General features: G+C 52.9%; 1 protein-coding gene across 1 annotated transcript in view; it reads left to right on the forward strand.

Annotated features, from left to right (window-relative positions):
• The window catches only part of CPNE5 (copine 5), a 194,278-nt gene that overhangs the window by 40,654 nt on the left and 132,507 nt on the right, over nucleotides 1-21,117 (forward strand). The window contains exons 4-5 of the mRNA XM_037885250.2: nucleotides 19,986-20,089; nucleotides 20,602-20,641. Of these exons, the coding sequence (XP_037741178.1) occupies nucleotides 19,986-20,089; nucleotides 20,602-20,641 (144 nt within the window). The remainder of the gene's footprint in view (nucleotides 1-19,985; nucleotides 20,090-20,601; nucleotides 20,642-21,117) is intronic.

Consider the following 21,117-nt stretch of genomic DNA (forward strand, 5'->3'; position numbering starts at 1 on the left):
CCACCCCCCACATCCTGCCCCGTGCTTGGCTGAGCTCAGAAAACCAGACCTGCCTCTCAGCTGGCCTCTTTCGCGCCCAGCCTTGGCAGTGTCGTGTGCATGTGTCTAGGGTGAAGACGTCCTGCATTGTGTGTGTGTGTGTGGTGTCCTCTGGGGCTATCTGGCCTGCCTGTCTGTGTGTGGGGAGGCGCTGTGCGTGCCACCCAGGCCCCAAGAAATGTAGTGTGTGACTCCTGCTCTCCCTGGGAGGAGAGGCCTTGCAGAGCACTGGGCAGGGGGTCTGCCAGGCACATTCAGGTCTTTGCTTGTCTGGGTCAACCCTGTGGCTTGTTTTCATTGTTATTTCCTACCACCTGGTTCAGCGCGGGGCTGAGCTGAGATCCAGCATCCCATGGGCAGAGGGTCTATGCACTGCCTGCCTCCTCGGCAGAGCCCCTCCCCACCAGAGTGGATGGACCCTGTCCCAGCCTTCCTGTACACATCCTCCCACCTGTCCATCCCTTCACCATCCATCCATCCATCCATCCCTGACTTATGAGGGGATGCTGAGGGAACTGGGATTGTTTAGTCTGCGGAAGAGAAGAATGAGGGGGGATTTGATAGCTGCTTTCAACTACCTGAAGGGGGTTCCAAAGAGGATGGAGCTCAGCTGTTCTCAGTGGTGGCAGATGACAGAACAAGGAGTAATGGTCTCAAGTTGCAGTGGGGGAGGTTTAGGTTGGATATTAGGAAAAACTTTTTCACTAGGAGGGTGGTGAAGCACTGGAATGGGTTACCTAGGGAGGTGGTGGAATCTCCTTCCTTAGAGGTTTTTAAGGTCAGGCTTGACAAAGCCCTGGCTGGGATGATTTAGTTGGGGATTGGTCCTGCTTTGAGCAGGGGGTTGGACTAGATGACCTCCTGAGGTCCTTTCCAACCCTGATATTCTATTTTATTCTATTTATTATCCCTTCCTGTACGCACCCTTCCACCTGTCCATCTCTTTACCCATCCATCCATCCATCCATCCATCCCTTCCTGTACGCACCCTCCCACCTATCCATCCACCCATTCATATCTCCATCCATCCATTCATCCATCCTCCCATCCATCCATCCATTTCTCCATCGATCCCTTCCTGTGCGCATCCTCCCACCTCTCCATCTCTTCACCATCCATCCATCCATCCATTCCTGAATGTACCCTCCCACCTGTCCATCCATCCATTTCTCCATCGATCCCTTCCTGAACACATAGTCCCACCTGTCCATCTCTTCACCATCCATCTATCCATCCTCCCATTCATCCATCCCTTCCTGTATGCATCCTTCCCCCGCCCATCTCTTCACCATTCATCTTTCCACCCATCCATCTGTCCCCCTACACACCCTCCCATCCATCCATCCATCCATCCCTATACGCACCATCCCACCTGTCCCTCTCTTCACCACCCATCCATCCCCTTGCACACCCTCCCATCCATCATCTCTTCACCAGCCATCCTTCTCTCCATGCATCCATCTCCATACATACCCTGTCATCTCTCTCCATCCACCCCCACCCTTCTAACCATCTATCTATTCATTTATATGCCATGTTCCTCACAGTGGTGTTTGGTATCTTTACAATGTGACATGAGCCCAGATTTGCACACTGGTCCAGATCCTCAGCCGGAATGAACTGGCCTAGGTTCATTGACTCCAGCGGAGCTACATGGATTTACAGCAGCTGGGAATCTGGTCTAAGGAATTGTAACTCAGAAAGTAAATACAGCCACAGCCAGTTTGGTTTATTATTTCACAGGCTTCCCATCACTGGTGCAATGATCCTTCTGGTTCATTTCTGCCCTGCAGGATAGTGTGTAAGAAGGGGTGCTTTGATGAGAGAACAAAAATAACCTTTGTGATTTACAAAAAATGATGAGAGCAGACTCTTGTTAAGTTAATCTGTGTGTGCTGAGTGCCAGGCCAATGCAAACCAGAGCCCCACATCACAATTAGAGCTGGGTGAAAATCGGATTTTTCAGTTTGCTGGCGGGTCTGAAAAGTATTAAAGCAATTGCTGGGGATCAAGACAAAATGAAAATGGGTGAAAATTTTCAGTGAGCCAGAAAGTCAGAAAAATAATTGTTTGGGGTTGAACAAAATGTTGTGTTTTGAGATTATTTTTAAAGGAAAATTGTAGAAAATTTTGAAATGAACATTGTTTTGAATCACAAAGTGTAACCATTTTGGCTCTTTTGATTTTTTTCAAGTGTAACAATTTGGTGTAATCAACACAAATTTGCAAACTGTTTTATTTGCCCTGTTTGTGGTGAAAAAGTTCCAGGCAAAAAATTTTCTCCTGCTCCACTCACAATAGAGGGAGGCGATCCCCACCCCCGCACTGCCCCATTGTGCCCCTGGCAGCAATTAACTGGAACCAAGTGAATTCTGGATCAAAGGGGTGGGTCTTGCATCTCGCTGGTTGGCGTAGCTGGGACCCTCCCTGCCCTGTCTCCAGGTCATTGTGCCTTCAGGGTCATCTACATGGGGAAATGTACCGACGCGGCTTTGCCAGTGAAACACTCCATGTAGACGTGCTTCTTCTGGAAGAAGAGTGTCCCGGGGGAGAGATCTAGCCACGTCAGTAAATGTCCTCATTGATACCAGCCCTGATCTGTGGCTGTCGAGCATCATTGCAATGCCCGACATGCTGATTACTCGTATTCCAGTCACGCCATCAGGCCCCATTGCACTGCAGCTGCACAGTACGAGGCCCGGCCCCAGGGAGCGAACAGCCTGCCTTGCTAAGGCAGACAAAGGGTGAGAGGAGAGAGAAAGTGACTTTCATAGATCCCAAGGCCAATCCCTAGAGCAGAGTGTTTAGAAATACAGCCCAGCTGGATTTACAAATTGTCTGTGACGGAGACTCCACCATGACCCTTGGAAAATCGTTCCAGGGGTTAATTACCCTCCCTGTTAAAAAATCGCCCCTTATTTCCTGTCTGAATTTGTCTCACTTCAGCTTCCAGCCGCTGGACTGTGTTAGCCCTTTCCCCACTAGACTGAAGAGCCCATTATTAAATATTTGTTCCCCATGTAGCTACTTACAGGCTGTAATCAAGTCACCCCATAAGCTTCTCCTTGTTAAGCTAAATAGATCGAGCTACTTGAGTCCATCAATATAAGGCAGGTTTTCTAAACTTTGAATCATTCTCATGGCTCTTCTCTGACCCCTCCCCAATTTATCAACATCCTTCTGGAATTGTGGGCACCAGACCTGGACACAAGGTCCCAGCAGTGGTCGCACCAATGCCGAATATAGAGGGGAAAATCACCTCTCAGCTCCTACTCGAGATTCCCCTGTTTATGCATCCCTGGGTTGCATTAGCCTTTTTGGCTTCAGGGTCACACTGGGGGCTCCTGTTCAGCTGATTGTCCATGCCCCCGCAAATCTGTTTCAGAGTCTCTGCTTCCCAGGACAGTTCCCCATCCTGTAATTATGGCCGACATTCTTTGTTCCCTAGACGGATGCATTTACATCTGGCTGTAGTAAAGCGCATACTGTTTGCTTGCACCCAGCTTACCAAGCCATCCAGATCGCTCTGTATCAGTGACCCATCCTCTTCACCTTGCTTAAGGTCCTGCAGCAGATCAATGGGAGCCAGGAATAGAACCCAGGGTGTTTTCCCCAGGAATTGAAATTAGGGGGGGTGTTGGAATATTCGGGGGGAGGGTGAGGGCCGATGAGGGCTGAGACCATGAGGGCAAAGGTGGGCTGTACAGTAAAAACTGAAAAATATTTCACGACCATTTTATTAGATTTAACTCATGTTTTAAATCCATCACAAAAATTAAAGTTGGCTACTCAAACTACTATGAAGCACGACATCTACATCCGTCTTGGTTTCTTGTTGTAATTTTGCACTCTTTGGTGTCTTCTTGTGTGTCCGTTACTTCCAGTCCTTCCTGATATGGTCAGGCAGAAGGTGACTTCTTTCAGAACACAAAATTCTATTCAATGAGGAAAAAATATGCTCAACTGTAGCTGTTGTGACTGGGAGTAGCGAGAGATGAATTCCTACTTTCATCCCAGGAAACAGAGCACAAAGATTGGGTCAAACCACTAGTGATGATAAAGAAGTTGAAGTTAATTCTTCATTCGTTCATTGTATGATATTCCACTCTGTGTTCAAAATTCTCTATTCTGTCCCGGGCACATGACAGCCCCATTGCTGGTAGCACCTCACTCCACTCAACTGTCGGTGTTTTATAAGACAGGCATCCATAAAAACTACGTGGAGGTTGAGTAGAATCCAGAAATCTCTATTGTAGATTTGTAAGAATCAAGTCTTTGTACTTTTTCAGCTGGCTTAACAAACACTTCTTGTCCTCTTCACTTACGGAGTCAATATAAGGACCTTCATTAGTCAGCTTCTGGACTGAAGTCTTTGCTTCTTCCAGTACATTTTCAATGGATATCTCTGATTGATCCAAGGATAGCTTCTATTTCTGGACAAAGATCTACTACTGTTGTAGCAGGTGCCTGGATTACATTGTTTCATGACCCAAGTAGTTTCAACAGTAGATTTAAAAGAGTGAGAATGGCGATAGTCTTCTCTGAACTTAGTAACAAAAGTAGTCCACCAGCCTCACTACTTAGATCTGTCCTATCTTGGTGGATACTTTCTAAAGCCAGTAATAACGGTTGCAGTAATTTTAAGTCAACTGACAAGAATCACTCATGAGAAAGCCAGCAGGTTTTCCCAGGTTGGACTCATTTGAACTTCAGTCCCAGTGTATCTTCTATTTGTTTCCAAAATGTTCAGTCCTTTTGGACTCTTGCTGAAAAAAGGGTATAATGTCCTTTGAAGAGTCTGCAGCTTGTATGAGCGCTAGCTGGAGTAGATGGCCTCTACAGTGTGTATAGGAAAGATTAGGGTTACACTTTTCTCTCAGCAAAGCTTGTGCTCCACCATGTCTTCCAGAAAAGTTTGTAGCTGCATCAAATGCACAAGCAGCCATCTGTTTGGGGTCCAATTGACAAGCATTTAACTCTTCTAAGATGTCACAGATACAGCTCGTGTGTCTTCTGTAACCTGAACATCTAGAATGCATCTACTGGCCGACCACTGACATCAAGATAACATACATAATGACTTAATACTTGATGCCTATTTGCATTGGTGCATTTGTCGGCCACGTATGCTCATAGTTTGAATATAGTGAGAGAATTCTTCACTTTTTCAGCTCCTGAGTCTTTCACTGTTGCACCACGTGTTTCAAGAGAGTCAGCTGAGTTTTTTGCAGAAAGGTACTGAGCATTTGCCAGTCTTGTTCAGAACCAGTGTCCAACTTCAGGATGAACACGTGACAATGCACTTAACATAGGCCTCTAGTTTGCAGTGTGTGGTATCTCTTGCTTAAATAGAAAGTAGGATGCAATAGCCATGTTGGTTCACATAAACTGAGTTGTGTCTCCAGCATTCTTAACAGCCTCATTAAGTTCTTCTAAAATTGGCTTTGACAGTGACTGGCTTATAAGGCTTTCTGCACGTTGATGCAGTCCAGAAGCCTGGTGTTTTGCAGCCTTTTCATGTAGGTTGTCAGTATTGGCTTAGTTGATCAGTCTGGCAAACGAAGCTCCTCCACTTTTACTATATAAATCTATGACATGCCCACATCTTAAATACTGCATGTAGTTCTGGTCACCCCATCTCAAAAAAGATATATTGGAATTGGAAAAGGTACAGAGAAGGGCAACAAAAATGATTAGGGGTATGGAACAGATTCCATATGAGGAGAGGTTTCAGAGTAGCAGCCGTGTTAGTCTGTATTCGCAAAACGAAAAGGAGGACTTGTGGCACTTTAGAGACTAACAAATTTATTTGAGCATAAGCTTTCCTGAGCTACAGCTCACTTCATTGGATGCATGAGCTTATGCTCAAATAAATTTGTTAGTCTCTAAGGTGCCACAAGTCCTCCTTTTCTTCATATGAGGAGAGAAGACTGGGCCTTTTCAGCTTGGAAAAGAGATGACTAAGAGTGGGTATGATAGAGTCTTATAAAATCTTGATTGGTGAGGAGAAAATGAATAAGGACGTGTTATTTATCCCTTCACTTAACACAAGAACCAGGGGTCACCCAATGAAATGAATAGGCAGTAAGTTTAAAACAAACAAAAGGAAATATTTCTTCACACAACGCACAGTCACCCGTGGAACTTTTTGCCAGGGATGTTGTGAAGGCCAAAATTATAACAGGGTTCAAAAAAGAACTAGGTAAGTTCATGGAGGATAGGTCCATCAATGGCTATTAGCCAGGGTGGGCAGGGATGCAACATCATGATCTGAATGTCCCTAGCCTCTGTTCGCCAGAAGCTGGGAGTGGACGACAGGGGATGGATCAATCGATGATTCCCTCTTCTGTTCATTCCCTCTGAAGCACCTGGAACAGTCACTGTCCGAAGACAGGATACTGGGATAGATGGACCATTGATCTGACCCAATATAGCCATTCTTACATAAAAAATAATTATAATAATAAAAAAGTTTAGTACAGAAACTCCCCAAGATAATGACCTCTTGAGATAGTGATAATGTGAGATAATGATCTTGGCAAATAATGCGTTTTAAAAATCTTGGCCTACTTGGAAATATGTATTTATATAAGTTTCCCAGTCACAAATATAGCTTCTGGAGAAAGGTCACTAAAACAGTCCCATTAGGGTGACCAGAAAGCAAGTGTGAAAAATCGGGACAGGGGGTGGGGGATAATAGGAGCCTATATAAGAAAAAGACCCAAAAATCAGGACTGTCCCTATAAAATCGGGACATCTGGTCACCCTAAGTCCAATGCTCTGGCCGCTGTTGTTTGTCGTGCCACTGTTCACTCTATTGCTCTGCCCCAATGGCCCTGCACTGTCACCTTCTGCTGCCACCTGCCACTGTGACCTCTGTGAGTCGGTCTCTCGCGGTTCCACCCAACCCACAGTGATTTCAGCTCTTTGGGGTTGGGGGAACCTCGGTGCTAGAGCAGACTGGGCCGTCTCTTCCACAGAAACCCTGTCCCACAGCAGGTCTAAGCACTTAGACCTGATTATCAGAGATTTCAGCATTAGTGGTCACTTAACAAACCAAAAGACTCTCTATGGAGCCTAATCAGCTCTCTCTTTAAACGGTGGAGAGGGGCAGGTCAAATCGTACTTGTGACTCAGTCAGACCATCAAGCAAAACACCTGTCCCCACCCTCTCTCTCGATGCCCTCAATCAGCACAGGCTAAGGACAGTTCTACTGCCCTTTACTCCTACAATAACTATTGTTTTTTCTCCTATAAAAACAATATTTCATTCCCCCTCCCCCCCCCGCCCCCGCATTCAAGTGATTTGTAACCCAACCCCAGCCAAAATCTATCACTTGGGCAACACAGCTCTGTTTGCTGGATACCTAGGTAGATGAGGTGTGAATGTAAATACAATCTGGTCCTGAAGCCTTTCCCCCCAGCCCCCAGCTCATCACTAGCTGTCAGGGAGAGCTCCTTTCGACTTTGCATACAAATCATAATTTGAAATTATTAGGTTGGCCAACATAACCAAATGAATGCACTGACAGTCTCAAGAAACAAAAACTGTATAAGGAAGCTAGTCTGTGTTCATACTTTTCAAATCTATGATACTTTTTCAGAGACACGTATTTTATATGCTTTTAAAGTGTGTATTAATGTTTCAATTTCAATTCAAATTTCTGAACAATCACTAAAGTGGCAACACTGCATGTAATGAGTTCACAAAACGGGGGGGAGGGGGGTGTTGGGAAAATTCGGGGGGGGGGTAGGGAAATCCCTGCCTGGGTCCCTTCCCACTGCTCTTCTCAGCACTGGTGACTCAAGTTGCGATACTTGTAACGTTCTCAGTGGTGCTCGCTGTGGTCGGGATTGCACGTGCCCTGAGCGAGGCTGAGCACCCCCCCACACCCCCCCCCAGCAATGTCCTCCTTCGTGAAAGTATTGGCAGCCACCATTCGAGCCACTGAGCCAGCCCTGCTAGAGGAAAATGGGGGCGGGGATGTCCCAGAGCAAGGCTGGTCACAGGAAGGCAGCACGGATATGGGGCAGTGCGTCCGGGATCCGTCGCATTTCTGGATGGGGATATTAACAAGCGCTGCGTCTCCAGGGCCCCAGCCGACGGCGTGCCCCGCACATGGTACGAGCGGAAGCAGCAACCGTTCCGACAGACATCAGGTGGCCGCGCGAGGACGCCTTTGATCATTACAGCATGTGGGCTGGGCTCGGCCGGAAATGGTTTCAGATAATGGGTAACACAAAGAGATTCCCCAGCTAGTGTGAATCGGCCGGAGCTGCACTGGCGTCAATGGGGCCAGATCCCCAGCGGGGGTAAATGGGTGGAGCTGTGTTGGAGCCAGTGGGGTCAGATCCCCGCCTGGTGAAAGTCAGCGTAACACCAGCAGAGCATCGGGCTGTATGTCTGGAACACAGGATCCAACAGCGAACATCTGAGCAGTGTGTGCTCTGCCCTCTCTGGGAAGTCGTAAGGCCAGGAGATCCCCAGATCACCGGGTGAGGTTACGCACTGCAGAGAGCCAGCACAAGGCCCATATGAGCTCCACCTATGCCCATGGGTGCGTGGTCCTTGTTCTGGCCCCTCTGCAGAGGGGGTTTCCCCCACATCAGACTCTGCTGACACCTGCATTGCTAGGGCACCCTCCAGCCGGGAATCGCCAGGCATTTGCCAAGGGCTAATTCAGCCTCACTCCCCTCTTCTGAGTGGGGGGTTGTCAGTGCCATTGCCCCAGTTACGGGCTGGGGGAGGCATGTGGCATCTGTTGGCCCAAGCCTCTGCAGGAAGAGCTTCAAGAGCCCTGCTGCCGAATCTTTCCTGTGAGCCCCAGGCGATGCCAGCCGGCCCAGGCCAGCCCCTAGGGATCCAGTAAGAGACCAGAGGCCCGGCTGGACAGCCGGAAGGAACTGACCCCAGTACGTCCTGGTTCTGAGTGCTATGCCTCTAGCACCGTCAGGCCTAGAGCGCCCCATGCTGGTGGGTAATGGCATTATTCCCCTTGCACAGCCTGAAGCATAGCGAGGGGCAGTGCCCCGGTTACACAGCATGGCAGGGACATGCCCAGCATTTCCTGTCTGCTTGGGCTGTACCCTGCCCCTCATTGCCTCCCTTTACCAGGACTCAAACTCATGACCTTGGCTGTGCAAAGCAGGCACTTGGTCAACGCCACCCCATGGTCTCAGGTGAGTGGCTGGCTCACGTCAGTGGTAACCACTAGAGGGTGCTCTGTGTCATTCCAAAAGCGGAACAGACGTCTCTGGAGAATGAGTCAGCTGATAAAGTTCAAATTGGCTGGCAAGTGCTTCCAATTCCCTGAAAATGAGCCTTAATTGGATATTGTGTTTGGCGTCTTCAATCAAGAGAGTATAAATATTTCTGATAAATACCGAGGCTCCTTGGCTGATAGCGAGAACAGTGATGAGAACGCAGTGAAAGAAGAAAAGCCATTCTCATGAAATTAGTCATTACCTGGCTGTACTGAGTTCTAGAGGAAGAGACAGTGTACAAGCAACATGTATATTTATTTCCCTGATGCAATTCAATACACGTTATTGGTGGGACAAGGGACACAAGGGTCGGCAAAGCTTAAATAGTGTAAAGAACTGGAGAGTATGGATGACACACTGCCCTCTAGTGGGTGGAATCAGCTCTTCTTGGTTGTGTGTCATAAGCCCTACACTGAAACAATGATTCTCCTTTAGGCTAAGTAGGAGGGGCCTGTGCTCTTTGGGGAGGGGGAATCTGGGTGCTGTGGCAGTACTAAGTGGCCATGGGTTCCTGACAGGAAATCCCTGGTGCTTTCTCTTTGGGTGGCAGATTGCCACTGATCATTGGGCGAACAGTGCTACCTCTTTCATTGCCCTGCCTGGGTGTCGATGGCTGAGATCTTATTTTGTCCTTGAGAAAGCTCCTTGTCTGCCTTTTCCTCACATGGAACAGGGGAGTAAACACTTTATTTTCCAGTTTCCGCCCTGTGCAGCCCCACTGGTTGGAGGCGTCCTCTCTGGATTTCCAGCCTGTCTTCTTGTCCTCCAAGGCCACCGGGTGGTCAACAGTTCTCTCTGCTGTGGGTCTGTATGTGCCATGCCCAGCCCCCTGGCTTCATGAAATGGGAGCAGACGCCTCGAGCAAACCAGCTCCTTGCTTTTGCCTGAGTCTCCTCACAAGGCGCCAGCAGACAAGCTCAGATGCTCCGTCAGTGACCTGGCATTTTGACAATCCCACTGCGCACCTATCTGTTCATTAGGTACCTAAACGCCTTTTCAAATCTGCCCCTCGAACCCAGGGCAGGGGCTTTGTGTAGAAGGCGCGAGGAATAATAAACAAAGCGCCAAGGCAAGGGTTAACAAAGCTGTCTGGGAGAAAGGCTGTTTTTCTGGGGGAAAAGATCTAATTTTTCTTTCCAGTGTCATTCAGGCTGGTTTGAGAACTAACCCTGCTGTCAGTGTTCTTCCAACCAGCCACGACTGTGGGGCACCTGTCCCCGTCCCTCGACTCTCGCTGTGCTCTGCCCCGCCAGGCGTGGAGAGGAGTGATCAGTGCTCACAGCACATGGTTGGAGCTGGGGCGGGAATCTCTTAGATCACTCTCTGCCTTGCACTGGTGTCAAGGCCCTTTGCCACAGTTTACCCCTGTGAAGGACTAGCGGACCAGCACTGCGCTGGCATTATTAGATTACCAGCTCGCCCGCCAAAGACTAATGAGATCCGATGGCTGGAAGCCGAAGCTAGACACATTTGACGAGAAATAAGGAGCACATTTTTGATGGTGAGGGTGATTAATGGTTGGATCAACTTACCAATGGGGGCAGGGTGGAGTCACCAGGCGAGATTTTTAAATCCAGGTCAGGTGTCTCTTCCTCAAAGCTCTGCTCTGGCTCAGCTGCAGGCTCTGGGCTGGGTGCAGGAGGTCAGAGGGGCTGGTCACACGATCTGTGAATCCCCCGTGTCCTAGGGGAATGATGAGGTGTCACGGATTCCTGCGTGGTACCCGCTGCTCCGCTGACCGATGCAAAGGGCGGGATGTCGGACGGGGTCTCACCCCGTGGACTGGGCGCAGACCTCCACCCCGAAGGGGGGGCCACGTCAGCTGAACTTTGAGTCACAGCAGCACAGCGCCCCCTAGTGTGCATGCGGTTAGACTGGTATAAATGGTTCAGCTCTTCCTGGATAGGAAAGGAAATAAGTGATACCTTGGCCCAGGTCCTCCAAGGCACCTAACTTCCAATGGGATCCCTTGAGGACCCGGGCCCTTGATACCGGTCATGTTGGCATGTGAGGAATAGCCAGGTGCTGAGGGCTCTCAGTAAATGCAGAGGGGGCTCGGCCACCTGCAGGATCAGACACAGCCCTTTTGCATCTGTCTGTATTGAAGCGGGATCGTGCTAAGGTTTCCTGTGCAATCCAGCTCCTTGGTGCTGCTGTGTGGTGTGCAATGTCCCTAATGAGTCATTAACGGGCTAGCAATTCCTTATGCAAATAAGGGGGGAGCAGCACCAGCATGGGAGCTAGCCCTTGCGTTACAATTGTACAAGGGTACGGAATAATCCGTCACAGCAGCTGGATGGCCGGACGCTCCCTCTGCAGCGGGTTCAGACTCCTCGCCCAAACATCCTGCTCCCGCTCCCGATGGGCACCCCGTTGCTCCAGTGGGACTTGGATCAGGCCCAGGCAAAGCTGCCCATGGAGCCTACCCTGTGGCCCTCAGGGAAAAAGAGGCATCAAACAGTAAATAGGTATTAAAGCTGCTACTGACCCTTGAGGGGCTGAGCATCCATCGAGCTCAGCACTTCGCAGAATTGGGCCTTGCTGGAATTCAGCTGTGACCAAACCCTCCCACTTTTGCCTCTGTTGTAAGTTACACTCGAGAGAGCAAATAAAACTCAGTACAGACTAGAAGCATTAAAATAGCCCATGGGCCTTAGGGGAAAATCCTATGGCAGTAGGGTTCTCTAGGTCGTTTTATACGCCTGCGGAGAAGTGATCCGGCTCCTGGGTTTTGGAAAGACCCTATAAAGTTCAGCATCAGGGATGGAATTGGCTACTCACATCTATAGGTTGGCTCCCAAACCCTGGAGAAAGGGTTTCGCTTCCTGTTCAGTTCTAAAGGGAGCCCTCCCTGCTTGGCCAGGCGGTTGGTGTGAGCAGAGACTGGATCAGGGCCTCTGAGTACCTAGGTGGGGAGGAGACTCCCGAGGCCACGTCGACATGGGGAAAGCGACCAGCATGGCTAGTGTGGAGTAACCTGTTCTGGAATAGCTCCCAGGGTGGCCTGGAATAGCTAGCCCGGACTCTTCCAGAACAGGGAAATGACACCATTACGTTGTGTTCTCACTGCGCTGGCACCACGCCACTCAGTGTGCCCTCTGGAGACAAGGCCTCGGAGCAGAGGGTCTTTCATCTAGCCGACAATGGCAGGACAAGAGTCAGCGCTCAGGAAGAGTCAGGAGATTTTGAAAAGCGATACATTCTGGGGCTCTTTTGCTTTCTGTTTTGGAAATGTCCTTGTCTGGAAATGAAACCGGAAATTCCCAACATGGCCCCGGGAGCTGGAGAACAAATCAGACATCTTAAGACTCACCGCGTGTGTGCCCAATGCCTGCAAGTTGGAGACAGACAAATTCACATGGGAAATGACCCTGGAATGGCTGCCCTAGGACTTGGGGGATTCGCCATCACCTGGGGCTTAAACCTGAGATCGGGCAGCTCTTTCAAATGGATTTGCCCTGGTTTAAGCAGAAGTTCTGGGCTCGATGCTGGAGCTGCTGGCGGCAGGGCTGTGGCCTCTGCCAAGCAGGAGCTCAGACTAGACGATCACAGTGGTGCCTTCTGGCCTTGGGATCTAGGACTGTCTGGGCTGGGGGCTTTGCTTTCTTGGGCGTGTCTCTGCCCCCAGCACAATGGCAGCGGGGCGGGTGCAGACACATGGCAGCCTGCAGCTGAGGGTCTGCTACACGTGCTCGGAGCAGTGGGAACAGCCCGCTCCCTCCCCCTTCAGCCTGAACCGTGCACTTGCCCGCAAGAGAGACGCCCCCTTTGCCTGTGGCCCCAGCTGCGGAAGGTGATGGAAAGGCGGCTGCTGTGATTAGAAACAGGGCACACCAGTGCTGGCAGCCGAGCTCCAGAGATAACACACTGCTGAGCTCACGGTGGCCGGGGGGGGCCCAGTTCTGCACCTCACATGGCCCCAGGGTCAATCCCCGGCAGGCCAGCACTGGGGCGGGCGCCATCTACCTTGGGCAGTGCTGGCCAGGCTATGTGTGCCCCATGGCAATGATGCCAAAGTATTTTCCTCACTCCTCCCCCCCGCCCCGCCAGTGCCCTGGATCTCTGCTCCTGGAGCAAGAGCCATTTATATTTCTATTGAAGTTACACGGGGCTTTGCCTGTTCAGAGCAGTTTCTCCTGGAGGAGTTGGGGGGCTGAACTCATGGATGGGCTAGTAGAGATGGGGAAACTAAGGCACCGAGTGGGGCAAGCTCACACAGCCAGTCAGTGAGGAATCTGGGAATGGAGCCAAATCTCTTGACATGCAGTCTGGTGCTATAACCACTAGACAATGCTGCCTCCATGGTGCGAACGGACTGGGTGGGCACAGTGCAATGCAGGGCTCAGAGACGTGCGTGCAGCTCCAGGGGAAGGCAAGGGGAGCTGCAGCTGCATGGCCAGGGGCTGGATCGGGCCCTTCATGCCCCAGTCCTTCTGCTTGGGCCGGAAGGAGTCTGTGCCCGTTCGGTCCCACTCCCCCTCAGCTCGCCAGGTGGGGCTAGCAGGGTCCCAAGGCTCAGCAGCACCCAGAGGGATGCCTGGCAAAGCTGCACCATGTCAGTGTCAGGCCCTTAAAAGGCACTTTAGCTGGGCCTGGGGCGAGTGCATTAGCGAGGCGTGGGCAGGCCTAGAGTGCAATAGCCATGTAGCTCCCAGCCAGGGGATGCTGGGAAGATGGGCTGACTGGAGACTGGGCTTTTAAGAGTAGAACACTTGGTTTTCCCGCGAAAGGTTTGCCAGGTGGCTGTGTGCATGTATGCACGTGTGCCCAAGCAGTGCTTCCGTGTGCAAGTGGGCTCGCAAGTGGGCCAGACAGGATGTGGCTTTTAATGAAAATGTCCTGATTTCTTTCAAAAAATTTTCACAGAAAATACCCCCATTTTCCAGCTGGGGCACTGGGGGTCAGATGGGTGGAGTTGGCACAAAGCCCAGCCAGGCCATGCTCTGCCCACAACACTGCCCACGCCCCCAGCCTCTGTACGCCAGAATGGCCCCTCCCAGGGCTCCCAGGTTTCTCTACCGGGCTGGTTCGCCTAGACACCTAGGCAGCACTCCCAGCAGAGGCGGAGCTGTCCCTGGGAGCCCCCCCCGACCGACTCCCAAGGCACCCAACCCCACCTTGAGGCCAGAATTCCAGCTGTGCTGAGCTCCCCTGATTCCACTGGAAATTGCATGTTCTCAGCACCTCTGAAAGCAGACGCTGGCCAGCTCCTGCCCTCCCCCCCCCCCCCCCCGCACAAAGTAGTGCCACCCCCAGGGGCTCCTTGGCAGAGGCTAAATCTCACCCTCCCCTAGATCCAGGCTTGCGCTTCCCTTTACCAGACCGAGGTGGCCCCATCGCGTTCTCAGCTGTGAAGATTCCAGGGCCGTTCGAGATTAGATCAGGGCACGCTGGGCACCAGGCCTTCAGCCGCAGCGTGGGAAGGGCCAGCCCAGACTCAGGCACTGAGGCCTGCTCGAGGCTAGAGCATTCGGTCGGCTTGGCTGCATTGCTCAGGGTGTGCAAGAATTCTCCCATCGGCCGAGCTGCTCCCTCAGGGGGGAGAGGTCGCCTACGCCGGGGGGGCGCCCCTCTCGTGTAGCTAAGCCCTGCGTCTTCCTGGGAAGTCTCCCATCTGCATTCCAGCCTGGTCCAACCCTCCTTAGCTCAGGAAAGCGAACGTTGACACACACACACACACACACACAGACCCCGGCTCCTCAATGGCCCCAGGAACAGCTGGGCCACCCCAGGTGGGGGGCCTGCCTCTCCGTTCCCACCACACGCCCAGAGCCCAGACTCGGCTCCCGCAGTCCCAGGCAGCTTGGCGGCCCAGTTAGCGCAAACCCTGCAGACGTGGCCTCAATAGCTGAGCCAAGCGACAGCTGCATGCAGGTGACAAGTCGCAGAGGGAGGAAAGGTAATTTTGGAGCCTTGTTGGAGACAACGGGGCCTTAACGAGCCAGCCAATTGGCAGCAGATTGTGCCAGCCGAGGGGAGGAGGTGCTGGGACAGTCAAGGGGGAGTTTAAACTGTTGTTTGTTTAACAGCGAGTCAGCTGGTCCCTCTCCTTGGCTTGATCTAGCAGCCGGTGGATCTAGGTGGCACTTGGGCCCCTAACTCCCATTGACTTCAGTGGAAGTTAGGAGCCTACATACCTTTGAGGATCTGTGTGGGGGAGACTTTCCACTGACTTCCCTGGGGCTCGGCTCAGGCCCCTGGCCAGCCAGTGAGAGCAGTGGCAGGTGTACAGGCAGAGGCCACGGGTCTGGGCCCCTGAGAGCTAACCCTGGCCCCAGCACGGAGCTGCTCGCTCACCTGCCCGCTATGGGCTGGCTGCAGGAATCCCTGGATGAGGTCAGACTAAGTGGCAGACTGGCCCCTTGTTGCCTGAGCCCACGTGACTCTTGAGTGGGCCACTCACTTCTCTGCCTCATATTCCCTGTCGGAGGCTACCAGCATCACTGGCCCACTGGGAGGGTAATTGTCAGGGGTCACCATTATAAAACTATCAGTTCTCCCCAGTAATGCCGGTTATTTCCTGTCCTCTGGCCTCACCCATCCCATGCAGCTCATGGAGCCGGGGTGGTTTTTGGTCTATGCAGGGACTCGGGGGGGAGCTAACTGGGGCTGACTCCCACTCACCCTGCCAGGGAGGTGACACTGATCCCCGAGCGGAGGATCGGTGTAAATGGGGCCCAGTGCTGCGATAGCTCTATTTCCACTGAGGGGGATGATGGTCACAGCGCTCGAGGGGCTTGATTCACACCTGCCTGGAAGACCCAGGAAAGCCCCCAGGGGCCACTGTGCCAAGGAGGAATTCACCCCTGCAGGAGGGCGGGCAGCAGGTGAGCATCCTGCCAGTGAGACTGACCCGATCCTCAGCTGGCGTAAATCGACATTGCTGCATTTTCTGGGAGGGATGCAGGGGGATTTGCACCTGGGGAGGGTCTGGCCCAGTGTTCCTGCACCAGGGGAGGAGAAGCCGGAAATGAAACTGACTAGAGAAAAAGTATGAAACTGATCAATCCCTTGGGGAGAAATGCAGAAAGCAGGGAAACCTTGAAAACAGGGGAAGCTAGATTTACACAATTTATTTGCATACTCATCGGTGTTTTTAATATCTATCTATCTATCTATCTATCTATCTATCTATCTATCTATGGCATTTCTATTCAACCCATCACTGCCAGATCTCGACACCCCCAGGTCCTTTCCCCACCCTGCCCCCAACTCACTGGGTGACCCTGGACAAATCATTTTCCTTTCTGTGCCTCAGTTTCCTCATCAGTAAGGCTGGGTTAGTGATACCGCAACTGCCTATACTCTCAGGGGAGGGGGGCTGTGAGGGTTCTGATCTATAGCCCAGGTCCCTGGTTGGTGTAAATGGACATAGCGCTATGGAAGGTGATGGAGTGATGCCAATTTACACCAGCTGAGGATTTAGCCCAGCATGTGTATCGTGCTCAGGAATTGGGGCATTTGCATTGTCATCTTGACACACACCCCCGCCCCAGGGATTTGCGGATGGAGTCGCCTTGTTTGTACATCAGGGGTTCGCTGGAGCAGCTGTCACGCGTTCAGATGCCTCAGAGGTCCCAGCGCCCGCCACAGGCTGGGGACCGATGTGCCGGCTCTACCTGGGGACGGGAGTGGAGCAGGGCGGGTTACTGCATTGTTAGCCCAGAGCTTTCCGGAGATTAAAGAGTGGGCTCAGCAAACAGTCTCTGTGAGCACCAGGAGGGGTGGGAACCCCAGTAACCTTTGCCAGTGCCTGCCGCAGCCCCAGGGGTGCCGGGAAACACTCAGCAGGCTTGTATGTCCCTGCCATAGGCAGCATCAAACAGGAAAGCCCAGGGGCCAGCTCTGGCCACTCAACTCACGTGGCTGCTGGGCCGGGGGAAGCCCCACTGTCCCGACAGGAGACAGCAAGGTCTGGGTGAGAGGGTGCGGGGTCGGTGCCCAGAGCCCTGGGGTGAAATCCTGGCTCTGCTGGATCAAGGAGAGGTTTGCCATTGACTTCACCAGGCCCTTCACCCTGGTGTCCATTCCTGGCTCTGCCAATGAGCAGCTGCGGGACCTTGGTCAAGTCATTTTCCCTCTCTGGGTCTCTGCTTCCCTTCCCACCCTCCCGCTGTCTTGTCTGTTTGTGCTGCCAGCTCTGCGGGGCGGGGACGGACATACAGCACCGAGCGCGGTGGGAGCCTGGTCGCAGCTTCTAGGCGCAAGGCTGCTGCTGCTGCTCCGGGCAAATGTCTGCACCCCGGACGTCTCTGTGTGCTCCCAGAACACACACGCCTGCGTCCCCGGCCCGCACTCGGGACGCTGCCACATGCACAGGGACAGGTGGGCACAATGCCCAGGGTGCCTGAGAACACCCCGAGGTCCTCCCCACCTGTTCCACTGGGCTGCTGGCATCTGCCCGCTGGAGAGCGGAGCTGAACTCCAGTTTAGATCACACATGACATGAATGTGAAGGTCTTGAATTCTTACCCCCACTGAAGGACACCAGCAGAGCTGGGGGGTGGGGGGAGCCCAGGGCTGGGCTAGCAGGGGGCTGCAGGTCGGGAGTGAGGGGCATCAGCATCTTCCGCCAGTTCCAGGATCATGCCCCTGGTGTCATTTTCCCTTTCATTGACGCCGCTGCTGGTGGCTCTGGGTCTGGATTCTCTTTGGAATGGCTCCCGGTGCAGACCCCCATCCCACAGCCAGGACCCCGCTATGTACTAGCTGCAGGCGCACACGCCCCCCACACCTGTTCTGGGCTTCGTCTCTGTCACAGAGTCCCTGGGTGATGCTCTGGAACTGCTCCCCATGAAGCCAGTCAGGACTCTGGGGCAGTCGCCTTCCTGTGAGCAGCCTGTCTGCAGAACACAAAGTTCACACAGCTTCCATCTTCCTGGGTCTGACCTCGGAGCATTCAGCCTCCTCTGCCCCTCCGTGCGCTTCCCACAGCGAGTCCACTCAGGCGGGGCTCCTGGGGAAGCCAGAGGGTCCTGCCCCCCAACTCCGCAGTCAGACGTGACTCTCAGCCAGCCAGTAACACAGAAGGTTTATTAAAAAAAGAAAAGGAGAACTTGTGGCACCTTAGAGACTAACCAATTTATTTGAGCATGAGCTTTCGTGAGCTACAGCTCACTTCATCGGATGCATACTGTGGAAATTGCAGAATATCATTATTATATACACAGACACCATGAAACAATACCTCCTCCCACCCCACTCTCCTGCTGGTAATAGCTTATCTAAAGTGGTCATCAAGATGGGCCATTTCCAGCACAAATCCAGGTTTTCTCACCCTCCGCCTCCCCCCCCCCCCCCCCCCCCCCAAACTCACTCTCCTGCTGGTAATAGCCCATCCAAAGTGACCACTCTCTTCACAATGTGTATGATAATCAAGGTGGGCCATTTCCTGCAGAAATCCAGGTTCTCTCACCCCCTCACCCCCCCTCCAAAAACCACACACACAAACTCACTCTCCTGCTGGTAATAGCCTGTCCAAAGTGACCACTCTCCTTACAACATGCATGAAAATCAAGGTGGGCCATTTCCAGCACAAATCCAGGTTCCAATTCAGCAATTTCTCGCTGGACTCTGGATTTGAAGTTTTTTTGTTGTAAGATAGCGACCTTCATGTCTCTGATTGCGTGACCAGAGAGATTGAAGTGTTCTCCGACTGGCTTATGAATGTTATAATTCTTGACATCTGATTTGTGTCCATTTATTCTTTTACGTAGAGACTGTCCAGTTTGACCAATGTACATGGCAGAGGGGCATTGCTGGCACATGATGGTTTATTAGACGACAGGAACATGGTCTAACACAGAGCTTGTAGGTGCAGAGAACCGGACCCCTCAGCTGGGTCCATTTTGAGGGGCAGTGAGCCAGACAACCACGTCTGCCCTTCACTCCATGTCTCCAGCCAGCCCCAAACTGAAACTCCCTTCAGCCCCTCCTCCTCTGGGCTTTCCCCTTTCCTGGGCCAGGAGGTCACCTGATTCCTTTGTTCTTCAAACCTTTAGCTCTCACCTTGCAGGGGGGAAGGGCCCAGGCCATCAGTTGCCAGGAAACAGGGTGTCGGCCATTCTCTGTGTCCAAACCTCTGCACACACCTGCCCTCTAGGGCTCTGCAAGGATCATACACCCTTATCCCCCCACCTAGATACTTAAGAACTGCATAGGGGAAACTGAGGCACCCCCGAAACATTAAGAACAGTCCCACTTCGTCACAGTCTCGCCCTGAGAAGCCATGAATTTGCAGCTGGCGGGAGAGGTGTGCGAGTCCACCCAGCTATTCTGTGCTCAGGGGGACACATGACATATAATTAACAGCTGCTTAATTGATGTGCCTTGGGGCTTAATCACAGAGCCTCCTGAACTCTCCCTGCATGAGCTCTGTACCAGGGCAGCTGCCTGCGCCAGGGTCATTGTGGCATGAGCCAGAAATTAGCAGCTGGAGACACCACGAGGCATCTACCCCCTCAATGAGTGTCTCTTCCCCCAGGCTCTGTTCCTCCCTCCCCATCTCCCGGCCCGGGAAAGGTCAGAGGGGTGGGCAGCTGCCAGCTCGCTCGATCTCAGGCCTAGTCTAACTGTCCCCATTGAACTGGGGTCCCAGACTCTGCTCCCCAAGTGCTCCTGGACCATGTCCTGTAGCCCCAAGGATGACGCCCCGGCTCACTGGCGTCCCTCTCGTCCTGCAGTTTGGCAGGACCGAGGTCATCGACAACACCCTGAACCCCGACTTCGTGCGCAAGTTCATCCTCGACTACTTCTTCGAAGAGAAACAGAGCCTGCGCTTCGACCTGTGAGTGCCGGGGCCCCAGCCCTGCAGAGCGGGGTGGGGGAGAGGCTCTGAGGGGAAAATGGCAAACGCTGCGGCTCAGGGAAGACCCTACAATAACAGCCACACATGGGCACAGCGAGTGACCCTGGCTGGGGCTTTGCTCGTGTGCTCAAATCCCATCAACATTCAGTGAGAGCCTGTCATGACGGCCTGTGTGACATCTCAGTGGTGCGCTGGCCTGGTGCATGCCGGGGGGGGGGGGGGGGGGGGGGGGTGGGGGGACATACTGTGCATATCACGGTCAGATCTCCCAGCCCCAGACACTGGAAAGCGACTCCCCAGCCTAGCCCATAGCTTGGGGCCAGGGCGTTCCCATGGGACGTGGGAGACCCGGGTTCAAGGCCCTGCCCTCAAGCAGGAGGCCGTGCGCTGCCCTAGGAGCAGCTGCCTGGTGGTGATGGGGAGTGCCAGGTCCTGCTGGAGGGGGGGTGCTATGGCCACGCATCATGTGCTTTCTCCTCCCGCCCCCGCAGGTACGACGTGGATTCCAAAAGCCCCGACCTCTCAAAGCATGTGAGTAAGAGCATGTTCCCTGCCGCCTGCCCCGCCATGAGAGCTGCTCTCACCCCTCCTGCCCTGCACACTCCAGCCTAGTGCCCCAGCGGGGACCCGGGCACCAGGGTTTGGCAAGGAGGCCTGGTGCCAGGACTGCCAGTGGCGTGGTGATGCCTGGCCTCACGGCTGGCAGACACCCAGTGGCCCCTATGTGAGTGAGTTTGAGGGTCTCTGGCCAGGTACCAGGCAGCTGCCTCACCACCATGCCACTTGCCCCCCTTACTGGCAGTCTGAGGTTGACTGGGCCTTGGAGACCGAACCTCCCTGTTACTCCATCTGGGGATTCCTGGGGCCGAGGGGGGCCGCCTTGGCTGAGCAGGTGCCTAGAGCCTGAGGGTGGAGATGGCTCTCCATGGGGAATAGTCAGCCCATGCCAGGCTACATCGCCAGCTTCCCAGGGCCCTGCCCACCTGGGGCAGGGATTGTTCTGTGTG

The sequence above is a fragment of the Chelonia mydas genome, chromosome 21, assembly GCF_015237465.2.
Source record: "Chelonia mydas isolate rCheMyd1 chromosome 21, rCheMyd1.pri.v2, whole genome shotgun sequence".
In the NCBI taxonomy this organism is placed as follows: Eukaryota; Metazoa; Chordata; order Testudines; family Cheloniidae; genus Chelonia; species Chelonia mydas.